The sequence below is a fragment of the Brienomyrus brachyistius genome, chromosome 23 (genome assembly GCF_023856365.1).
Source record: "Brienomyrus brachyistius isolate T26 chromosome 23, BBRACH_0.4, whole genome shotgun sequence".
Lineage (NCBI taxonomy): Eukaryota > Metazoa > Chordata > Actinopteri > Osteoglossiformes > Mormyridae > Brienomyrus > Brienomyrus brachyistius.
Window position 1 is genome coordinate 17,094,019 of NC_064555.1, and position 10,488 is coordinate 17,104,506.

At 49.4% G+C, this 10,488-nt stretch overlaps 2 protein-coding genes across 2 annotated transcripts; both read right to left on the reverse strand.

Annotated features, from left to right (window-relative positions):
* Positions 1-391: 391 nt before the first annotated feature.
* On the reverse strand, positions 392-3,642 carry pithd1 (PITH (C-terminal proteasome-interacting domain of thioredoxin-like) domain containing 1). The gene is made up of 6 exons (XM_048994450.1): positions 2,619-3,642; positions 2,197-2,240; positions 1,956-2,033; positions 1,447-1,551; positions 1,060-1,168; positions 392-709 (listed from the first exon to the last, which is right to left on the reverse strand). Exons 1-6 carry the CDS (start codon positions 2,817-2,819, stop codon positions 608-610), a joined length of 639 nt encoding a protein of 212 aa, XP_048850407.1. The 5' UTR covers positions 2,820-3,642; the 3' UTR covers positions 392-607.
* Positions 3,643-3,783: 141 nt separating this feature from the next.
* On the reverse strand, positions 3,784-10,369 carry eloa (elongin A). The gene is made up of 12 exons (XM_048994436.1): positions 10,190-10,369; positions 9,198-9,254; positions 8,541-8,653; positions 7,545-8,044; positions 6,671-6,969; positions 6,434-6,545; positions 6,046-6,198; positions 5,608-5,705; positions 5,227-5,407; positions 4,935-5,082; positions 4,661-4,809; positions 3,784-4,575 (listed from the first exon to the last, which is right to left on the reverse strand). Exons 1-12 carry the CDS (start codon positions 10,259-10,261, stop codon positions 4,514-4,516), a joined length of 1,944 nt encoding a protein of 647 aa, XP_048850393.1. The 5' UTR covers positions 10,262-10,369; the 3' UTR covers positions 3,784-4,513.
* Between the last annotated feature and the right edge of the window lie 119 nt (positions 10,370-10,488).

The window sequence follows — 10,488 nt, forward strand, 5'->3', positions numbered from 1 at the left end:
TGGATACTGTGCAGCATTCCTTTGTTTCGGACTATCGCAACACGACCACGAGACGGCGCTTTGCGCGCGTGCGAGTAAAGATGCAATAAAGATGCACGAGAAGGGAAAAAAACAGCCGTTTATTTTAGCACAAATTCTGTCGTTTTATTGTGCAGTAAGCTTACTTAATGAGAAAACTACATGGGCTGAATGGAGCGTGGTGGTTAAGTAACTAAATTTGGCACCAAAACAGGTTCGGTACACATGAAGTTATATGCTTGCAAAATACACTCAAGCGGCTTTGCAGCAGTAGAACGGACAGACAGAAATGGGCCAAGTTGCAAATTTCAATGTGTGTCCTGTGGACTGAAACATCGATGAAGCAAATGTGACAAGTCATTCACAGCAAAAATGGAAACACTGAAGCGACCACCCTTTATTATAAATTACACATCAAATTTGGCGCTGTACAAATATCCAGCACAAATCCATTCTGCAGCATTGGACCGGTGAGACCTGCTTACGGCTTCTTCGCGTGCCTCTCTCATCCTTCTGGCTCATCTGCCACTCCCCACTGCATCACATCTTTCGCTTTTCCTTTCTCTCACCCTGATAATCTTTATCTTTCTCAGGAGATGAAATGCGTCTGCGGAGTGAGCGTTTCCACCTTGTGATCTGCCGGGTTCGCTGCCAACTCGTAGTTGCAGATCGTCACTTCGTGCCTGTGAGCCTGTGAGTGAGAGTTCGATGTAACAGGACAATTAGTTTCAAGATTTATTCTGACACGTGATTGGAGGAACACAGTGAAATTGGGGGGGGGGTGGGAGCAATTGGACAAACAGTAGGGGGCAGCAGCGGGATATAAAAAGAGTAGCTAGAGATACAGATTCAAGCTCCTCATATGCTTAACAAATGTTTTATTCCTAAGCACTTTTGAGGAAAAGGAGAAAAAAAAAAGTGTCAACCTCGCCAATGAAGCACAACTTCAGATCATAAAACACTGGTATAAGCAGACAACAGTGTGAGAGTCAAGGGTGAAGCAGGCCCAGGACAATGAGGAAGCAACAGCGTTCACCTCACCTCTGCATACTCGCCGCGCAGGCCGATATAATAGACACGCGTGGACTCTGCCCCAAAGTTCCGCGACAAGTGGATGGAGAGGTGCTCTACGTTGGAAAAGCGTGCGATCCTGGGGGGGGGAGGAGAGCATGCGTGGTGGGATGATGGGATTGGGGGCGCTGACATTCGGGTGGGGGATTAAAAATAAAAAGCGGATGGACGGGTTAATTGTTCCCGGCACTTGCCCCAAAGCTAGTGGTGCCTGAAAACAACGACTGTCTTATCACACTGACTCTTTATAAGCCACATGTACTACCCGAATAGCACATCGGCATTTAACCGGGGACTTCACACAGTCATGTGAGCCACGACATCATCGTGTGAGAGTACACATGGGCGCCACCTCACTTAGTCGGGTACTCCAGTTGCGCCAGCGGGTCCCTGTTGAGCCGGAACGCCTGCTCAGGTTCTCTGCCCGTGTCGTCGAATGACATGTGGGGGATGTTTTTGTACCTGTTGGGAGTGAGAGAGCTCAGACACCAGGACTCACGTGTGCTGCGGCATCACAGTGGGACGGCAGCAATGACGGGCATATCTGCACCAAGCTGGCAGGCTGTGGACAACTACCCTGGCACTCATATCCAGGGAGACTAGCAGTGTGCAAAAACTAATTAGAATAATAATAATAATAATAATAATAATAAAGGCAGCTACATTTCATTAGAGACGCTTAGGTTAGCATTAGCTAATGTAACTTCACAGTAAATTCAGTTCAAAATACAAACCTCTATCCTACCAACCTAAGTAGTAAGAGTAAAATATTGTCTTTGTATTGCCAAGCAGACCGTTCTTTGTCCGCTGATAGCGCCATAAGCAGACAAGTTGGGCAGGTGGACCAATGGTTTGTTATCACTCACAGCTTCATCTCAGCAGGGTGCGAGTCATCATCTTCGCCGGCAATGATGATCCCTTTCAATTTCACACTGCCAGTGAATCTTGGGGGACCCAAAATACACACAAACACACCACTCTGTTAGAAAGAGAGGGCAAGGACTTTGGGGAAGGGGGGACGGGGAGTGTAAAAATCACTCTGTACTATGGTTACTATGCCAGGGTAAACATGCCAGTGATAGCTATGCATGTGTCCGAGCATCTCACGGGATGTTGAAGAGGAGTTCCTCGTCAGCATCACTGTCAACATACTGTGAAGGAAAAGAGCAAAAGATCGTCAAGTTTCATCTCAAAGCACAGTTTCTCTCCGCATACAGTTCAACTGCTTTCTGAAAAAAGAAAACTCACAGGTCACGTATTCCAAGATATGCTATGGATTGTGCATTATCAAAATGATTAGGTTTATATTGTATTTTAATAGGCCTATATTAGCCTGAAAATGTGACACGAGCCAAAATGGCTACTGTGACGTCGCAGTTGCACTAACACAAGCACAATTAGGTTTCCCACCCGTCTCTTATTTTCCAATACGCCACAATTCCTAGACGCAATATATTAAATATATATAGAGAAGTATAAAGAGTACTTCCAGAGTAAGAGCTTAAACTTAATCAGCTGATCACCGGTACCTTTTCTCGGTCGGTGCGTTGGTCCCAAGGTTTGAAAACAAGTTTACCATCGCCCTCACGACTCTCGTTCAGACACTGCACTTTCTCGATGTCAATGCGCCTGTAGAGCCCGTATTCCAGGCCCCTTTCGGCTGGCTCGTGCTCACCCTCGCAACCACACCCGTGACTGTGGCCCCCGTGTCCGTGGCCGTGACCAGACATGACCCAAAGTCACAAAAAGACACCACGTTATTTCTGGGACTGACAGTTGCCAGTAGCGTTACCCGCTCCGCTTGGCCCTAAACTGCAGAGCAGCAAAACGAGACAGCGTGTTTCGACTTTGCCCACGTGATCTTGGAGAAAGCTTCAAGACACGTGACTATAATTCTCCAATCAACATTTCGCTCTTCTCATTATTATGCCCTATCAATAAAAGTCCTAGAGTTGATATCGTACTTAAATCTTGAGGTTGCACAAAGTTCTACCCACCTTTAAGGATTTCATTTTGTATTCGATTTCAAGATCGCCATTTTGTGGACAGGGTTTTTTTATTTTTTGCGAAAATGTTTCAGCATGTCACCAGTAAACAGTTACAAATGTTAATCCACTGCCGCCATACGTAGAGTCAGGAAGATTCCTCTTTTGGGGTAGCCAGACTATGTAATAAGCATCAGATGCAATCTATGAGCATCCATTTCTCTCATCGACAAAGACGAGTGACACACAACCACATTATGATAAACGTTTGGTCCAGGCTCCACGTTCAATGTCCAAGAAACCACACGGCAGCACCACCTTGCGGTTTTTAGTCGAATTGCATACAATTACAGTACTGGTAGTGAACTTGCAAAAAAAAAAGCGACAGCCAATCTAGCGACTGACAATCTAGGTTTCTAAGATGTTTTAAATATATTGCTATTTTGCAGAAGTCTCCAATTTCATAATAGTTTGATGAAGATAAAATGAAAATTAAACATGGAGTCTTTATAAGCAACATTCACCGATGCATCATAAGATGACCTGAGCAATCTAATAGAACTGCATCATTATCAGGCAGGTTACAAACATTCCTGTACACTAAGGAACATGCTCGCCCCCTGCGATTCCCAAGCCCATGGGCCAGAAATTAATAAAAATAATTAAAACTGAATGTATAAAATACCCAAATCAATGACTGCAGAATCCCTTTGAGGGCAACTGGTTGATTTTATTAAAAATGTCCATATAACATTTATTAAAATCTATTAAAATTACTATATTGATCCACTATCACAGGACCCATCTTCAGAGGACGGGGTCCCGTTACAGAAATAAATACAGTAGAGTAAAGCTCACTCTTTTCTTCTGACATCATTTCCGAAACCTTCGCAACCCCCATACCCGCCCCCCCACGTCGCCTCACCCCCATGCCTGCCCTCCCGCCCCAAATCCTCCTTACCACGCTTCTCTCAATCTATTACTATCCATTTTTCACTAACACTCTCTCTTACTTGGTTCACAATGGACTCTGACACCTGGGTGATTTTCCACCATGGTGTACTGAGGTGAAGCACATGGCAAAATGGTACAAACCTGCTCAATAGCGGCCGATCCGTGTGAGTTTGTGTTTCATCTGAAATGCGCTCGTGAGTGAATGCGCCGTGTGTGTGTGTGTGTGTGTGTGTGTGTATACATACATATGTGTGTGTGCGCGCTGGTGTGTGTGCGCTGCCCGTGTCAGTAGGCAGGACACCATGTTCCACAGAAAGGCGGGGGCATCTGTAAAAGAGCAGGATGCTGCTCATCTCCTGTGTCGCTTTTCATTTTAAAATTTAAAAGGGAGAGAGTCTGGGTGCCGTAGAGTGCAGCTCCATCTCCACCGCCTCTCTCTCTCTCTCTCTCTCTCTCTCTCTCTCTCTCTCATGTCGATCCATCCTCTATCGGCGAGAGAACCTGTTCTTGAAAGCTTTGATAGTTTTGGCCATCATGGGGGCAATCTCTGCAAGGCAGACAGACAGGCCAAGTGAAGCTACAGACAGAGCTGCGGGCACACAGACACCGACCCCCTCGACCGTGACACTCACTCTTGACTTGTGGCTTGTCTCTAGCGCTGTGGGCACCCCCCGAACTGCTATGCCCCCCAGTGGAGAACCGGGGAGGTGGGGGGACACTGATCTCGGCAGATCCGCCGGAGTCACCAGGCTGGGTGCTGCAGAGAGTAGCTGTACGCAATCTGATAAAAGAAAGTGCCCCCATTATTACCTCTCGTTAATGGGGGAGGAGAAACATCCAGAACATTCCGTCTGCCAGCAGCAGGTAAAATATAACCCCCACCAGAGTTTCTGGAAGGTTCCTTACTGAGCTGGGGCAGACATGCTAATGGCGGCGCTGTTGCCGGAGCCAGACGCCCCTCCGCCGCTTGTAGTGCCGAACTTCTCCTGTCGGCGGCGCACGTCGCGGGGGGGCTTTGCCACGGAGTTCACAAACGCCATCTTCACCTGCCGGCCTGTCCGAGACACGATTCAGGTGACACGCTATGATCGTTTATCTGCCATCATCAAGTATAGCTACATTGGAATGCTTCTTTTTGCATATCCCATCATGCACGGGGTGACCCCCGGGGGCGGGGGGAGGGGTGCCCTAGCAGTACCTTTGGGCCGGTTGGCGTGGGCGGAGCTGATGTTCTGCGTGAGCATGCGCAGGCGTTCCTCGCGCTCGTCGTGCAGACGCAGGTACATCTCACGCCAGGACTCGTACTCCTGCGGTGCCCCGTGCTTGAAGTCGCGCTGGCAGTGCCGCATCCACAGCTCGTCCGTCTCCTCCATGAAGCACTGCGGAGGGAAGCACAGGGGGCGCTGGTGTGCACGTTCACTGCACACCACGTTATTCCGCATTACGTGCCGTGTGCGCTGCTCTGCAGCGGTGTCACACACACGACATTACGCTGCTCTGTTCATCACAGCGTTACCCTATATGCACTGGGAGGGAGAGCGTGTGTGTATGTGTGTGTGTCCGTGTGTGTCTGTGGTACCTGGTTACACTGCTCGATGCGGTAGAGTTGTTCAGGAGTGCACCTCTCCAGAACAGGCTCTAGAATCTCGTAGGGCACACCCCCCACCTCATCAATTGCTAGGGCACGCACACACACACACACACACACACACACACACACACACACACACACACCCATTAGTGCACAGTCCATAATGCAACATTATGTCATCATATAAATGTTGCACATAAATGACACTGATACATAAGTCAAAATCCAGTCACTTTTACAAAATACAGCCTTCACTTGTTATTCATTATTAGTGTGTGTACGTAATATGCCATACCAGTTACTATTGATACTCATATACCAACAAACAGAGCACTGCATGTCAGATCAGCACAGTCACTCAACACACAAAACTGTGCCGTGTTAAAACCAGAGCAACAGGATCATGTGACCAGCAGCAATACTCACAGTCAATGTTGTTCTGTAGAACTCGGATGCACTGCTCATACAGGCTTATCATCTTTGGCAGGAAGGTCGTCTTTGCGCCGGAGTACACCGTCATCTTGGTGTTCAAGCGTCGGCCAGTGAAGCCCGCATCTTCCTCGTCACATGACACTGGAACTATAGTAGAAAGTGGGGGTGGAGACAGTAGGGGAGTCAAACCTGAGACTGACCTTAAGGCAGCGGTTCCCAAGCTATGGTATTTGTAGCAATTGAGCTCCCTCTAGTGGTAAGCAGAGGTTTCTCTGTATTTACACGTCACTGTAATGGTGGTATAACAAGTTTGAAAAAACACCACCCAGTATCAGCTTCATAATGGCCACAGACAGACAGAGGAGGTGGGGACAGGCGATACCTTTCCGTCTCAGGGGGGAGAGCGGGGTGACCTCGATGGACGGCAGGGGGCGGTAGTTGGGCTGGATGGCCGGCAGTGGGATGTCGGGGAGGGCGGGGACCACTTCGATAACCTGGGGGGGGGGGGGGGGGGGACAGGAGGGGCAGGTGAGGTGGTGGCAGCATTCACAGCGGTCAGAGGGAGAGGAGCAAAATCAGTCGGCTGCACTGAGCCGGACAGACGCAAGAGGCGACTCACCTTCCGGCGTCTCTCTGGGGTGGGCGGTGTAGGGGCGGGTTCTGCTGGCGGATCGGGACGTTTTGTGCTCATCCCGTTGGTCTTGCTTGGCTTGGGGGGCGCAGCGTGTGCAGCGGGGGGGGCGGTGTGGCCGGGCTGCGGCAAGTGTCCGGAACGGGGGGGCTTCTTTTTCTTCTTGCTCGGTGCAGGGTCGTCGTACGTCAAGAACGACTCAAAGGACATGGTTGGGGCCTCGAATGCCTCCTCGTCGTCGCCACCCCGTGGCACTTCTGGGGAAGGCCGACGGTCCTGCGATGGGGCTAAAACAAACAGCGAGGAGAGGGGGAGTGAAGGAAGAAAAAAGTGAAAACAGCCCAGGACAGTGGAGATGTGTCACCCTGCTTCAAAGCTAAAACCGTAAAACCAAACTGGAATGTATCAGACATTCAGGGCACCAGAATAAGACTTCCAGGAGAGAAGTCTGGGCATGTGAGCATGCCCAGGCACACTGCCAAACAGCGCCGCCCCGCTGGGTCCAGGTAACATTGCGGCCGACATTTTCCAGCATTTTCTCTCTACGAATTCGGTTACTGTGGCGTGGAATCAGCTGAAATCTTACGGATATGGCTGACCTGTGGCTGAACGGGCAGGACACAGCAAAGGGCGGAGAAAATGGGAAATCTGGGATCGGGAGATGGGATTATCAAACAGACAAAGTCAGGTTAGGGGAAAGACTGCAGCTTCAGGGGGTGGGAACATTATTTTGGTTATGGAGCTGGTGACGTGATTGCAGATCACAGCCTGTAACTGGGTACCGGGCACGCCATGGCGTGCACACACACACACACACCTACACATATGCACAAACAGAGCACACACTCACACACGCACTCACCCTCACTTGCTGTTCTCTTCTCCTTCTTCATGTCCCGGCTGCCGTGTTTGGAGGACTTGTGTGTGGCCCCAGGCCGCTTCTTCCCCTCGGCGCCGCCCTTCTGGCCGTGCTGATGCCGGCGCTCCGGCCGCCGGTTGTCACGAGAGCTCTGGGCCCTGCCTGGCTCCTTGTGCTGCTTTGGGTGCCGGGCCTCTTTGCGAGGTGGGGGGGTCAGAGCCTCCTCCTCCAAGTGGGGGCTCTCATAGCCATCTGAATGGTGCCCACGGTGCATGCGCTGGGGGCTGTACTGGTGATGTAGAGGCGACGAAGGGGAGCCAGTGTGATACTGCGAGCCTCCCTCCTCCTCCTCCTCCTCCTCCTGCTGCTGGTGATCCAGCATTTCTTCATCCTGATGCTCGTCCTCGTATCGCGGTTGCTCCGGAGACGGCTCTCGGTGCCGCTTGCGGCCCCCGCTCTCACCTCCCCGTGTGTGACCCCTCACCTCCTTCCCGGCGGGTGGTCTGGGACGACAGAATTGAAACAGTGTTACAAATAATGCATCGCCCTACAATGACACGATCAGCGGGCCGTTCTGAAGTTCTGGTGCGCACAGTTGGAGCGTGGGCAGCGAAGGCCTGCGCGATTATTCAAATGCATACATATGTTCGCTTCACAGAAGCATTTATCTTACACTACTTCAGTTCAATGTCTGTCAGTTCTATGCATATGATTTTCGTTTGATAAAATTCGAGGAGGTAGCCAAGACAAGACACATTTTTAAGGATTTTAATATTTTTAACAATATAAAAGTATGCGACCCCCGATTAAAGGATATATTTCCGTAAGTGTCCCAAGTACAAGTTTTTAAATTAAATAAACCATCTGTAATAATCTTGAAGCTAATAGGCGAGGTTCAGCAGTAAATCTGTAAGGCCCTCGTTCATCTGGTAGGCATAAGCCCTCCCTGCGCGTCAGGAGGCACAAACACCAGGCCACCCATTCCCAGTGCAGGCCCACCTCTCCACAGGCTGTGGAACCAGCATCTTCCATCTGGCCACCAGGCTCTTGGCCACTGGTCCCACAGTTTCATGTTTCCTCAAGGAGTTCACAGATTTGCCGACCCCGGTCTCCTGCAAAGGGGGGGGGGGGGGCACCAGATATTGGCAAAGTGAAGAACAGAATTCGTGACAAGATGGTGGCAGGTTCGCATCCCCAGGAGACTCTCAGGTCCTAGCCTTAAGCATGCCGTTTAAATGTCAGGAAACACCGGAAGCTGTGCATAGGAAAACACTGTCAAGTAACTTCAAGGCATAAAAGGAAAAGAAGATAAAGTTTCCAAAGGTCAGACTGTACCCTAACATCTGCCTACAAGTCACCTGTGTCCAGTTTGTGGGAATTGTGCCTGTTAGATCCATATGGCCAGTAAATAAGCTCTCATAACACTGATATAGACAGATCAGTCTTCACCTCATTATCTAGCCTTGAATCCACAGATGATGTGAACCCACAGCTTATTATGTTACCATGTTAATGAGCCCTGCAGGTGAGACAGCAGAATCCCCTCATACAGGAAGAGACCCTCCGATCTTACCTCAGGATCCCATGTGCGTGCATGTGTGTGTGTGTGTGTCAGTGCATGTGTGTGTACGTGCTACCCTAATCCCCTCATCTTACCACCAATATATCTATCGTCATAGGCAACCCCTCCAACCTCTTCAGAGTCTTCAGCAGCTGTAAGAAGAGAATGAGAGAAAGTTCCTCTTGGTGAAGTGTATTTGTTAAGGATAGCATGCATCACCATGAGTCTGTAACTAACAATAAAGAGTGCCTAAGAACTGCATACATTTTGTATTAGACTTTTTGTATTAGTCTTTAACATGTGACTTGCACACTTACGGCTGAAATGATAACACACGCCTCTTACTGAGCTTCTCATACATGAAGCTTGGGTGAGGGGAGCACTTTTCTGAGGCTCTTTTTTATTATTATCGTTATTATCATTCTGACGCACAGTCATGGCGTCATCAGGGGCGTCCTTTGTTGGGGCCAAGAGGAATCAGATGTGGACGTGTTTACCAAGACTATCAGGTAGCAAAAAAATCCTAACAGGTCACTTGGGTACTAACCGAGCAGAAATCCCTTTGTCTAAGTAGATATTTTTTGCTATTCCAGCGAGAAAATGAAATGGGCACTGTTTCTAAAAAAACGTTTTTATAGAACGGTTCAGACACGACTGTACAGAGAATTATTCTCAAATTCAGAAAACAATACAATATAATAGCCACTCTAGCCTGTTTCTGCTGCTGTCACTCTGTAATTGTGTACCTATCTCCAGGGCTGTCATTTTATTAGCACACTGAACTGAGCGTCCAAACTGCTCCCATCGTATTAAAGGGTCGCATAAATTGTGTCTTGTTCTGCTCCAAATGTAGCTGCAAAAGGTATAAGTAAGCAATGCGCTGCTTGACTAACAGGCCAGTGTTTACACAACCCCTCCACCATCTGGCTGATTTAAACTGCGTTGCGATCTGAATATAATCCGTGACGTGATCTTTAAAAACCAGTACGGGCACGGATCGCTCCCTTAGGGTGCCTGGCAACCCAGTCCGCCCCAGCGACCCCCACACCCGGCGAGCATCTGCCCCCGCCGGTCCGCCGACATTTACCTTCCGAGGCTCTTGGTTTTCCGTGAGCCTTGACTGGAGTTTCTCCACCACTTCCAGTAGATCCTCCGCCATATTTACTGCTGGATTTGTAGCCCGGAAACCGCTGCTCTTGCAGACTCGCTGACTTGCCCACTTCGTGCCGACGGCGTCAGTCCAGCCACAGTTACCATGTAAAGCTTCCGGAAGTGCGTCACCGTACAGCTGACGCTGGGGCTAGCGAGCGCTTGTGTCTGGTTTATTACAGCGTGAGCTGAGGGGACAACTGACAGTATTGATACTAATTGCAGTATATTCCTGGA